The following is a 23,969-nucleotide window of genomic DNA, read 5'->3' as shown; positions in this document are numbered from 1 at the left end:
CCCCGTCGGAAAGTGAAAGGTCAGCTCTCGGTCGTCCGTTCGAGCTGCAAGATCCGCGAGGAGCGAAAAATTCTCTCATCCACGCTTTTGCATCCTCCACAGATCCCGCGCTTCCGTCGCTCTCGTTCTCGTTCCCGTCCTGCCCCGCAACCGACTCGTCGCAACCGATCTGTCTTTTTGTTTCTCTCTCTCCAAACACGACACCCGGTAGAAAGTTAACGATTACAGCTGATCAAGGTATGTACGTGCGTCAAGACAATTCTAATGACCGCCTTGGCGACAAATGATCCTTAATTCGTCGAGTAATATTTATCTTTCGAGTAAGCCGCGTTATTCCATTTCCTTTTACGAGTCCTTGATAAGGATTACAAAACGCAAAAGTTCTTTCATGAAACTTGCATATCGACGAGATAATTAATTTCACTTTCGATTGCCTATTGTCGATATGAGAACAAGTACGAATTGAAGAACAACGTTTCTAGTCTAAACACATTTATTTCTTCAATACAAACTTCCCTACGATTATATTTTATAATGTATTATAAATCTCATATGTTACACAATATTCATATTATCGTATTGCGGTGCAAATAATTGTACACAGTGCTACTTTGAAGGAAAATTCTTCTTTTTATATATATATTCGCACAACGCATCTATTTTATCTATTCTATTCTATCGGAATAAATTGTAGATTCCGAAAAATCTTTCAGACGCACATCGACTTCTCAGACGGGACACTTAACGTATTGTAACGAATCCGCTGATATATTGCTCGGAAGGCGTGACGCAACGCATGTTTATGGTTACCGATAATAAGCGACGTGCGTATTTGATGTGATTCAACTTGCAAATTTGGAGCCGGTTTCGATGAGTTTGCAATACACTCGGCTCATATACCTTTCTCGGAACGTCGAGTTGAAAGCCGCCCGCGAACTGTATTTCACTTAGCAGAACCAGGTTTTCGCGGGCTGCTCGTGTAGTCAGAAATCGGCGCGTAGGCCGGCGCTGCGAACACGAAAACCGGATACATAAATTACGCGGATTAGGAAATAAATCGTACATATATATACATATGTAAAAGTCGCGTGTCCATGTGTGTGTGCGATTCGGAAGTATATACTTACAAGTTGCTTGGTCCAGCGTAAGGCGGCGGATTTGGACGAACGTATGGGTTGCAGCGTTCGCCGGAGATTCTAAAAAATAATATAAAAAATTTTATGTTCGTGTTAAAGCACCGCTTGAAATTATTTTTATTGCAGAAAAAAGTGTAAGAGTCACCGGCGAATAATCCAAGCAGAACAACAAGTCATCATGACATCAAAACGATCATTAAAAGTCACTTTTCGATCAATTATGAGTCATTTTAACGTCATTTTGACGATATCGTGATCTGCTGTTCTGCCTGGGTAAAGCAGCTCTTTTGACTTCTCAAGTCTTTTAAATTCTTTCAGTGTCTATCGAATTCTTTAAATGCCTCTATAGGTTCTTTAAACTTTAAACCACTATATCGATCTCACGGACGGCTATTGAAACGTTTACTTGTCAACAATTTTCTTATTTGCCACCATTTAAATATATTTTATTTGTATTGTATACGAGATATTTTTTTTAGCCTTTACTTTAAAACATAGTTTTCTTTTTCCCCATCAACAAATATTCAGAAAATATACATTTTTATTATAATTATAAAATTAGCGGCAGCATATAATAGCGGTCTGTCAGACCGACGTTGTGATTGGTGTGATTTTTTTTGGGCGTGGTGGTTTAAAGGTTAACCTTCTTCCGAAACTTTGTCTTCGTCAGTTAAATAATTCAAAACGGGTATCCGTATAAGCAGTGCATAGCTCCTACGCTTGCAATTATGCTCTTACGTAATTATACGATTGTAAAAAGTGAAGAAAAATTCACACGATTTCGCGCGCGTACGATTGCCTCTTTACGACTTCCACGTAACAGATTCGCAATGCGATTGCACTGAAGTGTATTTTACTGGAAATAATTATAGCGCGCGCATATGTATAGTAGTGTAGTACGTTGATGCGTTCGTTTTGATTAATGAATCTCCTTGCGAGTTACGCGTGCATGTTCTCTTCCTAAGAAATGATGTCCTGTTATGCCAGAAGCGGCATACGTAATAAACGAGATAATCTGTCGTGGAATTTTTTTTTTGCGTCTTATCTGAAACAGGATCTCTCGAGAAAGAGGTTTCCCCCGCGTGGGGGCAAAAAATGACTTGAATATTCATCGAATGTTGTTCACGCTCTTAGATTTCTAGAAATCGAAACCGGTATGATTTGCACGCGTTTGATTCGTTGTAAAAGACGCACGATAGCACGCGGACCCTGCATTTGATCGGTGTCCCCCGAATGGAAAATTTATGAAAATATGATAGAATCTAACAACGTATCTAACATAATCTGCAACGAAGATCTTTCTGTAAAGTCAGACTTAAAATCAGACAAGACTTAAAATCGCCGCGCGAAATCACGGCTGTAAAGCGTTCGGAAAAATCATCCGAGCGCCTCCGTGTATCGTTTAATATCGAATATTCTTCTTGTTCATCGAATATTGGACAGGGGTAAAATGATACACCGGGGCCACGAGTGACGTTTCGAACGAACGCAGCCTACACCACAGGCAATCTCTATACCTTGGACTTCGCGATAGAGATTCGTCCGGACTCGACGGCTGGGCCGACAGCGATTTCAGAGTGCCTCTCTCCGGCATAGCGTACTGCACCATTTGTATTCCGTTGTTTCCGACCCCCTCCCCCGGCGTGGGCTCCCGCTTCTCTCTGCAAAAATAGGAATATCTCGGTTAAAGCGGGATATATTGATTTTTGTATTTAAATTTAGCGAAACATTAATTTCCTCGCGCGGTCCTCCAGAATTCGCGCGCGCGTGTTGCAACAAGGATGGAGTTTAAGGATCGTGAATAAAATTAAAATCCGGCTTCGAGCCTGCGCTAGCCGTTACTTTGTCGTCATAGTTATCGTATGACGAACATAAGTGCCATTAATCTTCATTTGTAAAGTTTTAAGAAGCGTTTATCAATCCTAGCGTCGTTATGTTTAAACGTGTAAAGTATTATGTAACATGCAAATATACGCATAAATTAGGAAAGCTTAGAAAATATACAAAATTATTAAAACAAATTTCATCCCGAACTAAATTGAAACGGTACAGTCAGCTGATAATTTTTTTAATTCGCGAGATATTACGACTTACGTCAAACATGAAATTAGTAGAATTTTAGTATAACGTCATGTAACTTTACGGAAATTAGTACTTATTAAAGAACTAGATTATTTTGTGCGATGACAGAGTGAACATACCTGACGGGTTGTTCTCTCAAAAGGAAAATATTAAAGAGTTCATCGAAATATTCATCTGACTCCGGATCCGTCCTACGAAAATAAAACATGAATACCTACTTTTACTCGCCGCAAGAGAATGCCTTCAAATATGCGATCAATTAATATCGTTATACAACGTAATACAAACCTTCGCCCGCTCGATTTAACGTTTGCGTCAATCATAAATTATATCACAATAACATCCATAAATTAAATTGTATTCTAAAAACAAAAATTGATTCTTATAATGAGACTCTGACAATGCTATTTTTCCCGCAACGGCTGGTATTTTAATTACCATTTGCGTCAGAACACAATAGTCGCGAGCCTCGGAGCCACGAACATACATAAGGCATAATAAAAAGTGAAGAAACCATATAAACACTTATGAAACTTTGTCAGATATATTGTAGACTTACGTCATTAATTTGCTATTAACGCTGCAACGTTAAATTAATGAATCGTATTCCTCTAAATACAAATTGTTAACCGATTGTTGCAAATATTTCCAATTATTCTTACAATTGACGATCTATAAAGATATTGTAATGAAATTTATGAAATATCATTCTTTCTCCACAACATTATTTTTTGTCCGCGACTAAACATTTATTTGAATCTCTGCTAATTTAAATATTCTTCTTGTATTTAATAGAATTTTGCCGTAATTAATATTCATATATTTATCGTAGAACGGGAAGAAAGTCACGCGAGATTCTAAATCAAAGAGATCGCACTGTTAAAAACTGGCTCGTATAATTTCGACGAAAGCCGTACTTCTATCGTTATGGCTTCCAGGACACACTTCCGTCCGAATCGTATATATTTCGACGAACGGATTCTCACTCGCGGGCTTCTCTCTCCGGTTCGCGTAACCGTCAGAACTTTTTAATGAGTCATATTGCGCCTATGACGCTCGAGTCCTGTTCCTGTTTGCGCACTATCAACCGCGCGATTACCTTGATCGCGGCACGGCAATTGTACTCGGGTACTCCCCGGGGAACGCGAGCGATTCGACAAAGAAACGCGGAAATGCATGTGCGTATCATCACAATCGTGACTTCAAATAGATCCCGCCGTGTTCTCGACGCCCGTAGCAGCGCGAAATGCACGCGGCTGCGTCAGCGGTTACGTCAATCGTCACGTAATGGCACGACGTAATTGACTTGTTATCGCGACGCCGCCGATGAAAATTGTCGCGCGATTGTACTCGAAGATACGCACGCACCGCGAGTGCGTGCGAGCGGCGCTTTGGGCAGGGTCGCCCGGCGAATTACTCCGCCGAATATCGTGCACCGCACCCGAGCGCAACCGGCGACCCGATTAAAAGCCGTTAACGTAAGTTCCGCCGCATTCCGCTTTAATCGCGCACGCACCGCGATACGCTTCTAATTATGGACGCATATCGAATACGTCCGTAACATGCAGTGCCGCGATATCTCGCCGAGGAAAGAACGCTAATAATTGGAATCCTTGCCATTACGGGATGAATGTAAAAAATATTGGAACGTCGAAGATGAATTCGTCGAAATTGTTATGTCTATATATTTTACAATAAGTGTAAAATATTTTACATAAATATTATATTAACGATTGATGATGTTTACGTCATATAACACGTCATATAACGCGTTCGGTCGAACGCGTTTCATAATTATTACGTACCGGATGTTTAGTAATAGACTTATTAACACTTGGCGAACAGAGCGCGATTATAAGATTCATGTTTATTTCCCCAACGATCGTAAACTCGCGTACTGATGTGAGCTGTTTATAAATTACCTCAACAGTTTTACTGCTCTCCGTCGCAAAAAATATTGACGTTAGACGATTAGATTAGATGCGATTTTGTGTATCGTTTGAATATACGCATTATCGTTGGAATTAAGGTTCAAGAGGTTTCACTAAATATTTATGATAAATACCATGACGTAAAACGCCTAATTATAATAGATTAGCCGGTATATTATCGAAAGTAACGAGTTGCATGCTGTGCATTGCCGAGGTAAAAGTGTCTCGCAAAGTGGCCGATAAAGCGACGAAAAGACGCTTGCAATGAAGACCTCTAGGTCAAATTAGATCAATCTCTTGACGTTGATACGGCATGGCAGAATTGAAAGAAACTCAGAGCGATTCGTTTATACTTAATAATTCCAGGCAGGTTGAACGATACATTTTTTTCCTAGCAATTTAATTTGCATGAACATTCCATACGCGGATATATAAAAAATACGGACAAAATCCTTCAGTTGGAGCACGTTTTCATAAGTGCATATAGAAAAGCCGATAGATTTTATGGTAGCACTTACGCGGTAACTTTGTAAAGTGGCTTTTGTAGCCATTGTAAGCATCATTTCCGGGCACTTCACGCCTTTTACAGCGGTGCAGTGAAGCCGGGCCATGCCGCTTTTGTGGCCGGCAATTGAAGCGTTCAACTGAAGCAGCGTTATGTCATTTTGCGAACTTGTAGGTATTATTAGAAATTCCCGCCCCATTCCACATCTTTTATTGAACATACGGGGAGCATCTAGTATATGAGATATAAAACAATACCCGAAGTGTAATCACACATACGCAAAATGTTGAATATGCTTTAAAAACATTTTTAATCTTTAAACCACTATGTCGGTCTCACAGACCGCTATTGGAACGTTACTTGTCAACAATTTTCTTATTTGTCACCATTTAAATATATTTTATTTCTATTGTATATGAGATTTTTTGTTAACCCTCAAATTAAAACATAGTTTTTATTTTCCCCATCAACAAGTATTCAGAAAACATACATTTTTATTATAATTAACTTATAAAATTAGCGAGAGCAGTCTGTCAGACCGACATTGTGATTTTTTTGGGCGTGGTGGTTCAAAGGTTAAGATTCTTTAGATATCGTTCAAGCATCTATTAATTTTTTTTACGCTTGAATTATATATTAAATCGGTTTTTACGTCTTTTTGTTAAGTAATTATTTTTTTAAATTTTTTTGCAATTGGACGCGTATTTCGTTGGATGAACTTTTAGTCATTTGTATTGTTGGAAGAATTTTATCTTTTTTTTTTTATATCAAAAGATGTATTGTTAATTGGTCACCTGAGATCATTCGCTTAGTAAAATTAAATTTAGCATTCTTTTTTCTTACATAAGTATACATAAATTCGCGAAATGACGTAGTGTTGTTTAAGCAGTGGCACACACATCGATCATTGCTCGCAACGCGTCGCGATTGCGGGGACAAGCGAGAGAGAGAGAAAGAGAGAGCTGCGATAGTGGAGGAAATTTTAGTAGATGCGCGGCCAGACGCCGATTCAAGAATACAAAACCCAGCCAGTGTTTACATCGATCGGAATGTAAAATTAGCACGCGTTGCGTGATCACCGATCACGGCGGAAATCAAGCCGATCGCAGACACATCAATCTATTTCCGCGTGAACGAGCCAGCGGCGGCGGCGGCGGCGGCGGCGGCGGCGGCGGCGATCGCCGATAAGCGATTCCATTGCGTCACACCGATCTCGATCGCGTCATACACCATCTGACTGTTGATCGTAAAACGCCGATCACTCGCGGTCACTTACCCGTTCGTCCATGCTTTCACGCACGTACGCGCACGCACGCACGTACATACGTATACAAGCGTGCACGCATGGATGCACGCATGTACGCCACGCACGCAGTGACAAGTGTGTACACGCGGCAGAGAAACAAAACCGCTCGTATGCCAAAATAGTAACAGTGTTCGCATGTATGACGAGCGCGAGCGTTTAATGAAAAAAAAAAAAAAACGAGAAAGATCAGGTGATACCATTTCGCATCGTCATCGTTGTGACTAGGTATAAATATTTTTAAAAAATCTCGATTTTTCTCTTTATATCATCAGCGTAGTACCCGATGTTATTAAATTTGACGTCATCGAAAATATTGAGAATCAAATAAATATGGAATTCATCGTATTGATCAATCGATGGTTTTTTTCTTTTTTTCTGTTATCGTTCTCTCTTTCTTATTCCATTCATTTTCTTCTTTTTTTAATTTGTTTGCGCCTTCTTTCCATTTCTCCTCCATGTTTTCTTTTCTCTGTTTTTTTCGTCTCTTTTTTCTCTTTTCTATTTCCTGTCAGAGACATCGCCGCGGAGCGTTACCGATGTTATTGACAGCCAGCTAATTAAGCATTGCCGGAAACCAATAAGAGAGAAAAAGAAAGACCAATCATTTCGTTCTCGGAAATATTTAGAAATTATCGGCAGTAATAGCTGTTTCGATAGTTTGTGGTTTGAAAAGTGAAATGTTTGATGATGGCTAGAAATTATATATCGTAAAAAAACTCGTATTAAAAATTATAAACGATATATTAAATCTGTCAATGCGTTATCAGTTTAATCGCCGTTAATGATTTGGAGTATTTGGATCCAAATAGGTTTATAGTCATCCTTTGTTTTACCGGCTAAATAAGTATGCGCGCAAAATAAACACAGTGACGCACATAGAGTCCATAATAAGATCATAATTGGATCAGTTATATCACACGTACAAAAATCTCGATCCTATATTCTGCCTGCTGGTTGTTTGTGTCGCGTATGTAAATGACATTATCCCAATGACTATGTGATTTCAATACTTTTTACTGCATACCTCTCGAAAGATAGTGCCCGCCCCTTTGCAACTCATCAGCCGCAAATTAACCGACCCTGAACGTTCGTTTTTATTGCCTTGAGTTGCAAGAAAAGGAAACTGGAACATGAATGTATACAGCAAAATGCCAGGCTCTTAATCTTACAAAATGGAATTAGCTATATATATAAAAACTTCTTCTATCTTTGTCTAATTTAAAAAAGAGATTTTTTTTCACGGCAAAAGATTGATGGTGCTTTATTATTCCAAGTCTTTTAGCTTTCAATATTAAATATTCTGGTGATTAAATATATTTTTAATTAGGCTTCTGAAAAAAATGTTTGCTCAGCAAAAACCAGTTTTTGGATTATTAAAATAGTGGTCGGCCACTTTGTATAAAACTGTATTTTTGATAATAGCTATTTGTTCTTCATTCAACATAATTACTAGCAAAATTGCTATAAATCGAATAAATTTCATTTTTATTTCGGAAGCCAACATTTTACATTCGCGAGAGTTTCTTGCTTATTCTCTTTCGTGAATGTCACTTTGTGACACGTGTGTCTCTGAGTAATCTTATCCTTTTTTTTTTGTCAATGCGAAATTTCATCATTTTATTTTTTTTTCATCACATTTACACGTTTTAACGGCAAAAAACCTACAATATATCATCTTGTTTTTATATGTGTTATAAATATTACAATTAAAATTTAATAATACATCATTTTAGACCACTTATGTGTTTATTAATACATTATATAGCGTGTATGTTCTTTTTTTAAATTTATTACTATTTATTTACATTGTTTGTATATTTTATCCGATATCGTGTCCTATTCTTGGATTCACTGATATTATTTTATCTCTGATTTGATCCCGAAAACAATGCACAATAATTTTACTTAGCTAGTCGAAGACTTCGACTTTGCGACATTTTTATCTCGTGCACTTTCAGCCTATAATTTCATATCGCGATTTCTTATACGCGCGTCGTCAGGACGTAAAAAAGAGTTAACTAATATCAAAGATAAAAAAAAATAAGTAGATGTAAAACATAAATATTCCACTTCTAATGCAAGTTAGAAATATGCAAATCAAGTTGCTAAAAATAATTTTTCTGAAATGCAAATGATCGTCGCTTCAAAGTAGCTTCGAGCCAGTTTTCTTCCAACGAGTGTATCGAGCGCTTACATTTTCTCGTGATGTAGGCAGAAAGCTGTGCTAAGTAAGGCGCCCAGCACGAGGAGCAGGACGACCGGTACGAAAATCGTGGTGGCGATCTCCTTGAAGTAGCTTCTCGTGGGTATGCTGGCCTTCGTCGAACGGGCCCACCGCCACTCCGTGTGCTCGGAGATGCCCGACGAGGGTAGACCCACGACGCTAGGGCCCCTCCGGGCGCTCTCGTGCTGCAGACTCTGTTGATCTTCCTCTAGCTGCAAAAATTACGTCTTTATCGCGTAAGTAGCGAGGGGAATATCATGCAACACAAGGTGTTTATAGACTATTTATATAAATAGTAGTGCGATTGGCATTTTACGTAAAAATTTTGCGTGAAATCGAAATTGATTGATCGAGACAAGACTGCGGAACTATCTGCATTTTGTAAAATGTAAATTAAGGATGACTGACAATACGCGAGAGATATGCGGTGACGTTACGAGTGAAATATACAATGACGTGTCAGGAAATGTGCGTAGTTCACGAAAAGGTAATTAATACGTATTGTAGATTCGATACTGACTTGTACTGACGTAATAGTGCCGACGTGACAGCATAATTCACACGCAATTGTATTTGCATAATTTTGTGCAAGACAAATTACGCGAGTGAACGTTACAAACAGCAGAGCAAAGGTAGTCAAAGAGACACACGGAGAGAGAGAGAGAGAGAGAGAGAGAGAGAGAGAGACTCCTCTCGCGGGCGTACAACATTAATCACGGCAAATGAATAAAGTCTCCGCGTGTAAGCGCGGCGCAATTTAATCCGACCGCAACTCACTAATCTGAAGGAGCACCAGTCCAATCTGAACTCAGCCTCGCGGAAGAGTATCTCCACGCTGGTCCTCTTGAAGTCTCTGGGGCACGACGGCATTTTCCATAGCGGCTTGACCTCCTCCTGCAACTCGTTCAATTCCTGCGAGAACGGTACGGTACTACCCAGCCTCACGACGACTCTGAAATGGAAACGATACCTCTTGTTGACGTTAGCAAAATATGTCAGAGATGTTTTGACGAGATGTAAAATGCGCTCGCACGAGAGCGTTGAATCGAGGAAGATTCACCTTCGAGACAAAGAGCCGTCGCCTCGCGGCGTTATACGAGGAAACCTGTACTCGCGACACGATCGAACGATCGGGCGGATCATATCGCGATATCCACGGTATTTGCGTCATTCCCGTCAAGGATTCCTTTAAGTAGCGCGCGTGGGACTTTTGCCCGTATACGTTGTACGAGCGTGCATTAACAATAAACGCATAGACGATTGTTCCCCAGTACGTAAATTGTTGACACCGCACCGATGTAGGTCAATGTCGTTAGTGCACCCGGAAGACTATTATTAATCGCTTTTTTCTTTCGCCAGCGCGAATGTTTTGTTTCAAACGTGACCTATCCCAATATCGCTAGACGTACTTTAACTCTTCGAAGAATAACCATCATCTTTCATCAGTGACCCCGCTTGAATTATAATTCATGATTGCAAATCGTAGCCTGATGACACTTCGACCTCTCGCATTGTTTAAATAATTATTCCGTTAGAGCTGAGCGAAATCCAAATCGTAATTCCGCTATATTCTATACCGATGTCAATATCTCTTCCGTTTGCCACGGAATTATATAATTATTACTCCACGATATACTGAGCTTCACTTGCGTGCAAATGAAATGACAGGCTGCAGTCCACATAGCTCGCGCATTTAAATTAAATATCTTTCGCAAATACTACTCCATCGATCGAATAATAGCCTCTTTGAGACTAACCATTACGATACGCTGCAAGTAATACATGTCATATTAGCTCGACATAACCAGCCAGCATCTGTAGAGGAAAATTAACTTCTATTTCGCAAACTCAACTTCTACTTGCCCACGTAACTTTTTTCTGTTTGAAAAAAGTTCTTTTTTCGATTTTTAATTTTAAAATAAAACAAAATGTTTTTTTTTTTTCATATCTGGCGCGAATTCGTTTACCTTTTTCAATTTTGAAACTTCATACATAATACATTCGGATCATGACTTCGTTTACGATGCTATACTCGGGAATTCACGCTGATAATCCATAGTTGATTAGACAAAATACAATGTCCGCGGTGTCGAGGCGCCCAATCAAGCCCTCGCGATCGCGAACTCCCGGCTTTCACTGATACGCAGCGATACGGTGCGCTGATACGTATCTAAGGTCGAAGTGGCTCCTAAGGCGCGGCCTTATCACCCGTGGAAACAAGTCCCCGCCAGTCAGTCAGCCAAGTATTCCGTGACGACAATGTCGCATTTACGTTGGGAATAATTGCCGTGGGCAAACTGTGCTCGGTCGCGGTGTCATCGTACTTCGCGCGCGACGCAATAAGTCTGAGTGTGACAATCGGACAGTAATGCAGTATACGTACGATCGGTCGGTGTGTAATCGATTTATCTTCCGCGTGAGAGAGATTGATCGTTGACGCTCTCTCGCGCGCGATCGTGGGCGCGATTTCGAGCTTTCGCTCCGTGTTGCGCTACGATACTTCTTGTCAGTGTCGGATAACGCCTTCTGAGAAATCTAGTTCGAGCGCAAAAGACGCGCGAGAAAGACTAAGAGTTTGGACAAGGATCGATCGGGTCCCCCGAGCCACCGAGAAGTAGGTATCGCGGATGCCCATTTTATTCCTTCTGTCTATCTAACCGTATCGCGAGGTCGAGTGTGTTTTCGGTATCTTTGCGGCACACCGTATAGTCGATTTATCTCGCCGTCGCGCGAGATTAATCACCGCCGCTCATTGTGGACGTAACGATTTCGAACTTTCGCTCGATCGCACATTTAAGGCGATCGAGGCAAACGCCTCTTCGCCCAACGCGTCGATCGGATACAAATGTGCGGCGACAATACGATGGTGATTCACGTATAATAACGTGAGAAATATACGTGGGCGTTACGTCGGGACATGAAAGGTAACTCCTCGATTATCCAAATTCGTCGAACGCGCGACGGTGTCAAGGTATAATAACGGTAATTCATAGGAGCGACCCATAATTCCGTGACTATATTACTTATCGTTGCGGTTTCGTCGTTGCATTTTTTCCGACGATATAGCATCCGTAACGGTGATAAACGCGACACGCTAGCAGGCGAAACGAGAACGCACTCGCGCTGCAGATGCGAACCCCGCTGCGAGAAGTTTCAGCGGCGGGGAGCAAAAGTTTTCCATCCGGACGATTGTGTCAGTCATTGCGCGCAAAAAAAGAAAAAGAAAACACGCGTCGCAAAAAGGAGATAGAAAAAGAGAAATTCTCGACGATTTTCCATTCTTAAATGTCTCATTTTATGTTACTTATGAATAAAACACTGAATAATTTTAGTCATGTTAAGCATATCTACAGGTCATGTATATACATTATTTTTATAATTAACATGAAAGACTCTTTCGAAGTAAGGATATCTAATTTTTCGCGGAATAACTTGTTTGTAAAAAAGAAGTTGACTCATATCATGTCGTTTAACAATGAAACAACGATCCGATTTTATTTAAATTGCGCGCAATGAGTCAGATGTGGTGAATCAGAAAATCAGTGAGAGCAACGAGAATATCTCTCTCGACAGATTAAAACCGCAAAATACTTTTTATTCAATATTATTAATTGATCTTGTTCTCTAGGAGAGAAAAAGCCATTGTTTCCAATCTCGGTACCGGGAAGCATGATTGTGGCTCGATATCTCGTTACGAAACTGTTACTCTTCTTTCTCTGCCTTCGACGTTATTTGCCCAAACATAAATCTACATCATACGTCGAAAATCGTACAATGTCTCTTTCTCTCTTTCTCGCCCTGATCTCGCGTCACATCCTGCGCTTGTCAATGCCATGTCAATGCAACAATGGTTTCGTAACCGTTTGAATTTCTTTTGACGCGACACGCCTCATGTCGCGTATAAACACGTTGTTTTTATGTCACATATTGTTACACCGGAAGGAAACCGGCCCACGCCGCGCGGCGCTTCAATAACAGCAACACCGCGCATGACTTGTCTCACCGTCGTTTCGCGTGCACGAGATCGTTTTCCTCGACGGTTCCGCAAGAATGAGCGTAAATATGAGTAAAATACAAGTCCCCGAGTCCTCAACTACTGAGATTTCGTAATTAATCCCTTGCGATTCAATTTCTCGCGAATCAGCGAAGGTGAAATCTTATCCTCGATGTAATTTAATCAGCAGATCTAATATGGGTCAAATAATTTTTATTAATTGGAAGAATTTATGAAGATTTTCCAAAAATACAATTTGCTAATTACAATCATACACTTTTGTTCGAACATTTGAAGAAACTTTATATATCGCAAAGTATTATGTCAAGTCCAGCTAGACATAGGCAAATTGTAAATAGATTAATTATTATCATATTGTTCATTTGTCATAAAAAAGCGCACTTCAAAATATATTAGTTGATTCGAGCTCCCGCCTGCAAATTACATCCGCTACAACTGTCCGCTTGCAATTTCCTTATTTTTCTCGCTTATCATCACGTGAATCTTCTCGTCATTAAAAATAACAGTCATTGTCTGTATCAATAACGCATGGTGTGTACTTAATCGTCGATTGTAGGAAACTCAAGCCCGTTTGAGAAAGAACGCAAGTGTTTTCCCGCGAGGAGCGTGAAAGCGGAAGATAAATCGCGTTATCGTTCGTTTTACGTGCCCGCAGAAATATCGCGTAGGAGTACCGTGATCGTTGATCCGTAGAATCAAAGTCTTGGGGGAGTCACAACGAACTGTAACGATTACGCGAATCGTAACGATTACGTGAATACCCAATGGAAAGTCCATCGGCTCGATTCTACGTAATTGGAGACTTATTCTGAGAAATCCGTGAATGCCGTCATTCAATTGCGGATTCTATGGGAAACGACCGCATCTCCGTGCGAAAAAGCGATCGATGAGCTACGTCACGGCGAGAAAAGCCGCGAGAGAGAAGCAACGTCTAACCGCAGTGATGTAATCGATAAAAATCGTTAATCGCGATTCAAGGTGCTTCGTACAATACTCTTCGTCATGTTAGATGATTTAAACTTCGAGAATATTTATTAATATGCATTGTATGCGCGAAGTGCAACGTCGCGAGCTTATGCAACGGCAATGCAAATCCTGATCGACGTTATCTCGCTCCATACGTTCGCTTCAATTCGATGACAGATGAATTGACACGTTACTTCGAATATTTATGACAATAAAATGCTTAATATTTATATAACATATTGCGAATAAAACGTTAGACGAAAGCGAGGAACAGCTGCGGGACTGTGATGTCAACTACTGTCTCTTTAATGACTGCCACTCCTCAAAGTTGTCGACCACATATACATAATTAGATTAAACATAACCAGCCTCCAATAAGAGACCGTATTTACGTTCTTCCCGTCGGACGATCGAATGGACGATGGCGCAATGTACGAAGTAGCAACATACAATTATATAAAAACAACCGTCGAATCCGCGTTACGGCGCTGTTTGCGGTTAATCGGTCGATTAGTACGTCAGCGATATCAGAGAAGCTGTAAAGTCTCGTCGTGACAACACTCAACAATTCTCATCTTCAAATACCACATTAATGCGTTTCTATGAAATTGCGTATCAATTTATAATTTTTAACTTATGTCAGTCGCGTAATTAATTAACGCTGGAATCGAGAAGAAAATTGTTTAATGAAATCATCGCTTTTACATTATTTGATATTTTCCAATAACAAATAATGTATATTATTTGTTAATGATATGTTTTTGCTATATATACACAACGCAGCTTGTGACTGTTTGAGAATACTATTCGTTTGATATTTGATGACAATTAATGGAATGCTCGAAACGGTTTATAAATCAAAAGAGACAGAAATCACAGTCGGAAGCTTGGCCATCCTAAGTCTCGCGGCAAATTCCATTCTCTCGAGTATAAGAATTAAATTGAATTGGCAGGGGGATAATTTAGAAACACAACTCACCCCTCGCCTTCGCTGGGCTTCAGAGGCAAACGAGCTCCGAGCTCGATTGCAGACGCCAAAAAAGTCACGTACAAGTCCGCAGCGCCTTTCCACAATTTTTTCCTGCAATTAAAATTGATTGTTGTTGTCGGCATAATTTATTATCTAATTACCATTAATTAGCGATATAGCTTCTCGGAAACAAAACGCATCAATTTTACTTTTTGAAAATTTCTTAATTTCAAAGATTATATACATTTTTTTATTTTTTTACTTTATGCAATTGAGTTTATATTTCTGAGAAGCGCTTTATATGTGTTATATCGAAAAATTCCCATTTTTACATTTCGTATAAGCAAGGAAATGACTAATGTATGTTATCATCGAGAATGTTGAAACCGACCTGAATATATCGAGGAGTTTTTGGGTGCGATTGTGATCGAACATGTCCTCCACGTTAAGATTATCAATTTTCAGGTGCACCTCGTACTTGGTTAAATTTTCTCTCTCGAGTACGTTCATGTCAAGTACTTTGTAACGGGTTTCGTATGTGTGCTTGTTCAATCCCACGATCTCCAACTGAAATTAATATCACAATCAAGCATTGTCAATTGCAAACTGATGATTTATAATTGATTTGCAGTAATTGTGTATTCACCTGAAAGTACTTTTGATCTTTGGGCGCGACGCCGTATAAAAAACCATGATGATCTTTCTTACTGTAGGTGTAATGTATCCATGACGGAAGATCGGGGGCGTTCAGCAAGGATGGCTGATACGAAAATTGATCGGAGTGTCCTTGAAATAAGATGACACAGTATAAATTTCCGAGACGTTCGCGACAGAAAACGACAGAACAATTATTTATAAGAAATGTAGAAAAGAATATATAAAATATATCTGTGATAGAAAGATAATAGAAAAATTATTAAATGGAAAAATAAAAAAGTTCGTACAAATATTTTAATAAAACTTTTAAAAATCGCAAAAAAGAAAAGTAAAAAATTCGGAATAAAAATGCCCAGTAATAATAAATGTATAAGAAATAAGATTAAAACGGTAGATAAAATAAAATTAACGAGACAAAAAAGTTCTTAATTAAATAAATCCTAATAAAAAAAGCAAGGAAAAAAAGGTGATAATAAAATATAAAGACATATATCTTTCTCTGTGAATAAAAATGCTTAAATATGTCCGAAGCATGATCTAAGATCTTTAAGATCTGCGAGAGATCCTTTCACCTCTCTCGAAATGATCGATCGATTCAAGTTTAAAGAATATGAAATAGATTTTTTTTTTTTACTCATATGGAAGGCGGCGTTGTCTAATTTGAAAAAAGGATATAATGTTACATACAAGGCAGGCAATAACTTTAATGACTCGTTTCGTGTATCGTTAAAATTGTCCGAAGGCGCTGAATTAGAAAGTACCGCGGTATGCGACAATATTGGCCGTAAGGTCAGCGCAACGTTTACGACGCGACGGTTCAACAAGTAATTGCTATTCGCGGCGTGTTACGAATGACGTACGAAGACATAGTTTAATTTCGTATTGTGAAATGGGTTAACGGGTATCTACGTGAGATAATTATAGCTATACTGAACATTATATTCCTTATTTTAGATAACTTTTATCTTGAAACAATTATTTAGTACTGACCTATAGTATAGATGATAACAGAAATTATAATTAATGTTTAAGTGTCTGTTATGACTTTGCAAAAATTTTATTTTACAAGAATATTTTTTTCAAGATCACATGTTCTTTTATAGAAATAATAGCCTTAGTTTTAATAAAGTTAATATATAGAAATCTAGGAAATATCTCATTTTTAAGTTTCCTCGATAATTATATAAAAAAATTTTTATAAAAATAAAATGCGACAGCGATAAGCAATTGTGTGCACATTCACAGAAGAATTCAAGGACTTTTAATTATTTTGTCTTTCACCTGATTTGATAGTAATATATGTGTGAAAATAATAGAATACAATATTATATATAATTCGATATTTTTTCCCTTTTTCTTTGTTTTTTCTTTCATTTAATAAACATTTAACGTCTCTCTTAAGACATTAAAAGTTTATTAATATTGAAATTCGTTAGTTATGGGACTAGGAATAATAAGATATTGTTAAGAACAATTATAGAATAGGTTAATATATACGTAAATATATATAAATATATATACATATATGTCTGTTACCATCTGTACTCCAGTCGAAAGTCTCGGGTCTGATGGGTATGACAAAGACTTCTGTCATTAGAATGCTCTCGGCGGCGACGAAGGCCACCAATGTCGACAGTAATATTATACTCGGATGCATGATTGTGTTTCGTGCTGAAAAGTGTCAACGAGTAATGCCGGTCAATGAAAGGTCGATTGATGATCAAGACACGATCACGTAGATGATGAGAGCGTTTTCGACCTGAATGCTCCAAAATCACACTCCAAATTCGAGTGTGTAAATCTGTTGTCATTTTACGCATTTACACGCGTGTTATATTTTTATACATTTTATCCATGTTTTACACAATTAAATGCATATTTTTACACGCTTAATTTTACAATATGTGTAAGTCTGTAAAAAATATACATTTAACTGTGTAAAACACAGATAAAATGTGTAAAAATATAACACGCGTTTAAATGCGTAAAAAGTGACTACAGATTTACACACTTGAATTTGGAGTGCACTCTGGGAGCGAATATACTTGGTTCTCACGAGGCAGGATGAGTGCGCCAATGAATGGTTTTTTCTGTAATCGCTTCTGTGTTCATATAAGATATTATCGATCAAGTTTTAAAGAATTGAAAAAAAAACGCTGAGAAAATACGTAAAATTCGATATAATTTAGAGAAGAATCCATTTAGTGATTTACTATCTTTGATAATTTTTTGCAATATCTAAAAAATTTTAATTTAATTTCATTCTAAATTAAAATAGAGAAATCGATACAGGATCGAAAATATCCATCGCACATTATTTATAAAACATTTTCATGAAATGTGATTTCTTCAACATCACGTTCACTCGAAAACGCTATCAACCTTCTTAGAGACGACTGTGCACGCCGCACAGAAGCAATTTATACTTACGATGAAACGATGCGCGATTAATGCGCCTTTGTTGATCGAGATATTTAGCAGAACTCGTATAACACGATATCCGTTTCGTCAGTATCAACACCGTACGTGCGTCGAATGACTCACAGTACAGTATCTAGTGTAAAAACCATGATGCAGCCTTCGATTTTGTCATTATTGTACCCGGCAGCACGTGGAACGATGCGCGTTGCACGTGAGAAAAGTACGTATTGTTCCCGACCGGAAAACTCTCCCCTGCATCTGTGGTTCCCGATAGTTTTTCCAGGGATACAGCATTAGTATTAGTCAGGCGCGACGTTGAGGACTTTTATTCTCCTCCGCGATGCAAGCTCCAGTCCATCTGCAACGAATTGTGACAGCAATCTCGAATTTTGCTCAGATATCTCTCTCTCTTTTTTATTATACAGCAATTATTCTATTAGCTTATTATTGTTTACAACGCTAATACATTCTAATTCGTACCACTAAAGTAGAGGAATATATTATACATTCAAAAACCAAGAGAAATGCTGAGATCGTGGATGACTTTTAAAAAGCTAACATTTTTTAGATGTATAGAGATAAATTTAAATAAATAGATATATAGATAAATTAAAAAATTTTAATTTGTTTTAACAAATAGATGTATAGAGATCAATTTAAAAAGGTTGAGATTTATACGTAAAATATGATAGATTTCTGGTATTTATTCAAACAGCTTTTATTTTTTTAAATATAAATTTTATTTGTACATTATTGAAACAATTTTTCATTCTAATCCGAATTTAGACGAAAAGACATATTTTACTGTTAGTCTTATCATATTTGTAAACTTCAATTTGACTTATTTTCCTGATTATGAGAAAATGATTTAAATATATTAAAGCTTGTAATTTTGGATTTACTGTTCTCTATAATATGTATATCTGGTACGGTTATTTATTAAAATTTTAGAGGTTCATCAATCTCTCTGCACATTACTCTATAGAGAGATATGAAAAAGAAGTACACTGTATATGATATTCAAAGTACAACACAATTAAGAGCATTGAATTATACGCCACTTCTTGAAAATTTATATTTTCCTGTAATAATTAATGTACGACGGATTCATTCTAGCGTCACGAAATCCAACCCGATATCTCCACGAGAATCGGATGGAAAATACGGGCGCACGGCAGTTCTACGAGTATACTGATACGAATCCAAGAAAGAACCCTGAGCGAACGCGGCTCGATATTTTTGGCGTGCCGCCTGAATTTCCCGGCGGGGTCACGGAAATCGAGCGACGCGGTATCGATTATTACGCGAGGTGGTGGTCCAGATACCTCGGGTCGAGAAGGTACCTTGTGCGAGGGGATTTGCCCACACGACGAATCTCGGCCTCGGCGAAGGTGTGCTACTGTAACTTCGCGTACGACGCACCCGCGACGCACTCGACCCGAGTCTGTTTACGGCACCGAAAATTCGCCGTCGCGACCTCCCGACGCGTCACCTCGCCGTCGACGTCGCCGTCGTTCGGTCGCCGTCCCGCGTCGGCGTCGCGCGTGCGTCGCGTCGCCGTCGTACTACGTACGCACTTACGCACGCACCGAAGCCCGTGCACACGTGCCGAGACCTATAACGTGACCGCACGGAAGCCGGAAACGGCTGCAGCAATATGCGTCAGCGGCTGATCGGGTCAGCGCGAAAACACAATGCGAAACGAAAACCGCGACGGTCGAAGCCCGCACGCGGGTAAACACATGCGCCGTGTTTACGTAAAGCCGCGGTGCTCTGGAATCGCGTGCGGTACAACGACGTAGTCGACGTTACATCGCGACGAAGGGGATATTGCGCCCGAATCAACAACATCAGCCGGGGAAAAAAAAGATCCGAGAGGTTCGAGGCGAAACGGAGCGCAGGCGACTCCTCGTTCACATGCGCGGCTGGAACGTCGCTTCCGACTATATACATATACTGGTTCCACCAGGACCGTACGTTCTCAGCGATATTTTCTTATAAAATCTTCCTCTGGAAATCTTCCTGTGTCTTTCAGGATTGTAGTTTTAATAAATATACCGGAATATGTGGTACAATAAATATTCGTCGGAATGTTTAATGTTCGAAATATTGCATTAAAATTAAATATTTATTCGGTTAAGTCCAAGATGTATATTCTGTCCACTGCACAAACATGCATAGAAATTGTTCTATAACGCACACGTTATAGAACAATTTCTATGTATGAATATTAACGGACCACAGAATATAATGGAATATCAAGGACAGAAGGACATGGTGTTTCGAATTATTTGTATAAAAGACTCTAGACAGGAAATATAAAGTGTCATAAAATATATTTAATGTAGCTTTTGGTTCTTACACTTTTTTCATAAAAAAATATTTAAAGAGTTGCCGATCGTGTAATAAAATATTAAAAAGTTGCAATCGTGGATATTTTAGCGACATTAAGAACCATTTAAAAAGAGAAAGATAAGAATTAAATAGCTTGCATGCAGACTCCCGTTTCTTAATGCAACGATATTTTTATGCCTCTCAGAAACAAACGCCGTAACGATTGTTTAATTGCTCCTATTTTTATCGTTATCTCCCGGAACTATAATAAATCTCAATTTACGGCTCTGCCATCGTTATTTATTCCTTTTCGTATATTAAGAATCGCGAGCGATTTATCTCGCAATAACATTCACGCATAGATGATAATGACGTTCGCTGATACGACCAATTATATTTCCAACAAACGTAATCGCTTTCATTGACGCAACTATTACTATCGCCTTTCACATATTACGATGACACACTTTTACTGAAACTTCCGTCCCGCTTGTTATCTGCATGACACCCTGCTGATGCCAGATAAGTTTTTATAGCTTATCGAAAAACGCGGTGCCGGCTAACCGCTAATGCGGTTTGGAAATCAACGTGTTTAGAAGTCCCGAGGAATGCGATGGCGAAAACGATAGACTAATCTCGAAAGTTCGGTAAAATTTGCGTTTATTTAACAAATTCCGTTTGTTTGCGTGTTGAATGCATGTTAAATTTTTATTCGGTCTTAAAGAATAGGTATCCCGACACAAACACAATTCTATTAGATAGTTAATAGACTCTTGACGAGTCTTTAAGTGTCTTTTATAATCAAATAAAACGATGACTTATTATAGGAATAAATTCGAAATATCTTGTTTTTAATATTCTTAAGTATCATATATAATAATAATGTTCGTTATTTAGCGAAGTTATTATTAGAAAAGTTCAATGGATTAATTTTCTTCTTGGTTGCATTTTTTTTACATTTTTATTATTTTTTCAACTGCAACAATTTAGAGGCTGTGAGTAGAAAAGAAGAATAAAAAAGTAAATAAAATTAAAAAGTATAAAAAAGAATAAATTGTGTATCTATAGCATCTAGCTTATATACCTACACGGAAAGACGATTTTGTTGAAAGATCTAAATATTTTGCTAAATATAGATCTGAAAATAATTTTTTGTTGAATCATCAAAATAATTTATTGGAATGTTAAAACTGATAAGCATTGCTATAAAATGTTTTGATATTCTAGTAATCATTTTGACCTTTGCACCAAATTATTTTGATGATTATTGAACAAAAATTATTTTCAGATCTGGATTCAGCAAAATTGTTCTTTCCGTGTATAAAATATTGATTCGTATTTTTCTGCACGCTAAGAAAAGTCCTCGTAACAAAAACCGTAACAAGAAAAGATCACGCTCTCTTATGTTTACGTTTCCGTCATAATAAATTGAAAAAATTGCAACGAAAATTTAAGCTATAAGAAAAAGAACGTATCAACAATCTCCTATACTTTGAGAGTTATAATTTTCTCTTACGGAATCTTTAAGAAAAACGTTAGAATTCCTCTCCATGCAACGTTTCATTCTTCTTAGAATCGCGCGTAACGAGGCTCCTTTTTTTTCTAAAAAGACCTTCCTTTTCCAATCATCGCTTACAAATTCAACTTTACTCGCGAACGCAACGCAACGCATTAAACGCACTATCGCGCAATATCGCGCATACGCGTATGCTGACGAATGCCCTGGATGACGTTTCCGATCGTCACGAGATACCTCGTGTGATTCAAGATTTTCAAGAAAACCTCCGTGGATCGATCGCGCTGTGTGCGTTATCCAAGAGCGCAGAAATTCGAAATTTGCCCGATGAATAACATCGCCCGATGGACGCGCGCGATCCGCGGATTCCCCCGTCAGGGATTTTCCTGGGAATCGTGCCGAACGTCGAGCAGAGCGAGAGATGATACAACGTATATTGGCCGTTCACCGATAACGCCGATCGTCGTTCGCGCGTAAAAGCCCCGGGCTCTGTCATCCTCCACCTGTGTGCTCGAAACGGCCAACGGCACGCCGATGAGTGGCTGGGAAAGTATCGATCTCGGTCGATTGGTATTTGGGTCCACTGATGAACGTCGAATGATACGTTACGGAACGTGCAAGCTTATCTTCTTTTTTTGACAAATCGCACGCAGACGACTTTCGGTTCTTTTTTTTTCCTGAAACGAGAGCCGTCCGATTAATTTGCATCTTCCTTCTTTACAATTGTCGAACTACACGAATCATTTCCACGTTTCCTCTTTTTTTCTCCACTCGGCTATTTTTTGCAATATTTATTCACTCAGATAACGATCATCTCCTGCAGTAATTGGAGCAAATTATTATTATTATCTCAAACGGCGCGGTAGATTATACTCTCTCAACTTTGTTACTCTCGCCTGTATTAAGTCTTTAGAATCGAATTAGAAACTTATTTACTAATAAGAGATAAACGCCTCGACGCGGCCTTCCTTGTCCCTCGGAGTCTCCGTTATTCAGCGGCTGAATTTTTTGTTCCGGCAGCGATCATCTCTAATGTCACCGGTCTCGTTTTTACTTGTTAGCTCGTTACAAGCGAAGAAAGAAAAATCGTCGATTCTCGATCGGCGCGGGGCGCCGCTCGACGCCGCAGCCGAGCCGAAGCCGCACGCGTGTCTTTGCCGGCACGCACGGCGCACGGGCGCGCGCGTTCGCCAGCCGCGACACGCGCCAGCGATAGGCACGGCACTGCCTATTGACGTCCACGGGAGGCGTGGCCATCGGCCCATCGTCTTTGGCCGATAGAGGGATATATTTACACCGCGCGCACGACTTTTCTCTCTCGTGTGCGCCAACGCAACCGCCGTGCGACGCGCGACGCGACATAACGTAACGCAACGCAACGCAACGCAAGGAAGGCGAGCGTACATACGGGTGGCTTCTTCCTCGCCGCGTTTGCACACTCTTACTCTTTTACCCGCGCGCGAGGCCCACGCCACAGAGACGAGGACACGAGACCCCGCGGTCGAGATCATGCGTCCGTACGCGGCGCGGGGGATGAGTTTGCTCCTCGTTCTCGCCTTCGTCGCCACGGTGTACGCGATAACTGCATTTATCTCTTACGCGGCGCTGCGCTTTCCCCAAAAGATGCGAGAACAGCTCCGGCGGTGAGATCGGAGGAAGGCCGGTGCGAGAAGAGAGGACGGATCTCCCCCGCGGGAGAGACAGAAGGAGAGAGAGAGAGAGCGTGTGTGACGTAGCGGCGCAGGGGAGAGACAGACTGGACTAGAGAGCGAGCGAGATAGGTGCGCGAGCGACCGCCGACCGCGATAGAGCGAGCCGTCCGTTAGTAGTGTGCGAGTGCGTGCGAGCGACGTGCGCGGCCGCCGTCGATCGTCGCGCGGACGCGAGTGTTGCCAGTTACTGCTCG

The 23,969-nt window shown here is 39.6% G+C and overlaps 1 protein-coding gene across 4 annotated transcripts; it reads right to left on the bottom strand.

Moving 5' to 3' along the window:
- Window positions 1-484: 484 nt before the first annotated feature.
- On the bottom strand, window positions 485-23,729 carry LOC105458925 (epsilon-sarcoglycan). Of its 4 annotated transcripts, none has more exons than XM_011704542.1 (12): window positions 23,663-23,729; window positions 18,223-18,571; window positions 17,329-17,463; window positions 15,782-15,921; window positions 15,527-15,702; window positions 15,145-15,246; window positions 9,962-10,136; window positions 9,155-9,396; window positions 3,338-3,409; window positions 2,654-2,797; window positions 1,128-1,196; window positions 485-1,008 (listed from the first exon to the last, which is right to left on the bottom strand). In XM_011704542.1, the coding sequence occupies exons 3-12, from the start codon at window positions 17,447-17,449 to the stop codon at window positions 984-986; spliced, it is 1,266 nt and encodes a 421-aa protein (XP_011702844.1). In that variant the 5' UTR covers window positions 17,450-17,463; window positions 18,223-18,571; window positions 23,663-23,729; the 3' UTR covers window positions 485-983. The 4 variants fall into 4 exon arrangements, with proteins under 4 accessions (XP_011702844.1, XP_011702843.1, XP_011702842.1 ...); XM_011704541.1 differs by lacking the exon at window positions 23,663-23,729 and adding an exon at window positions 19,539-20,379; XM_011704540.1 differs by lacking the exon at window positions 23,663-23,729 and adding an exon at window positions 19,557-20,379.
- Between the last annotated feature and the right edge of the window lie 240 nt (window positions 23,730-23,969).

This window comes from Wasmannia auropunctata, unplaced genomic scaffold (assembly GCF_000956235.1).
Source record: "Wasmannia auropunctata unplaced genomic scaffold, wasmannia.A_1.0 LD334250.1, whole genome shotgun sequence".
Classification (NCBI taxonomy): domain Eukaryota; kingdom Metazoa; phylum Arthropoda; class Insecta; order Hymenoptera; family Formicidae; genus Wasmannia; species Wasmannia auropunctata.
Note: the sequence above shows the minus strand (reverse complement) of the source record. Positions and strands in the feature narration are given on the sequence as shown.

Excerpts from the sequence above, each read along its gene's own strand:
- LOC105458925 (XM_011704542.1), bottom strand. The coding sequence starts at position 17,449 with ATGCATCCGAGTATAATATTACTGTCGACATTGGTGGCCTTCGTCGCC. Across the intron at positions 15,247-15,526 it reads AAACTCCTCGATATATTCAG|GAAAAAATTGTGGAAAGGCG; the intron begins GTCGGTTTCAAC and ends TTTTAATTGCAG. Across the intron at positions 1,197-2,653 it reads TCTCTATCGCGAAGTCCAAG|AATCTCCGGCGAACGCTGCA; the intron begins GTATAGAGATTG and ends ATTATTTTTTAG.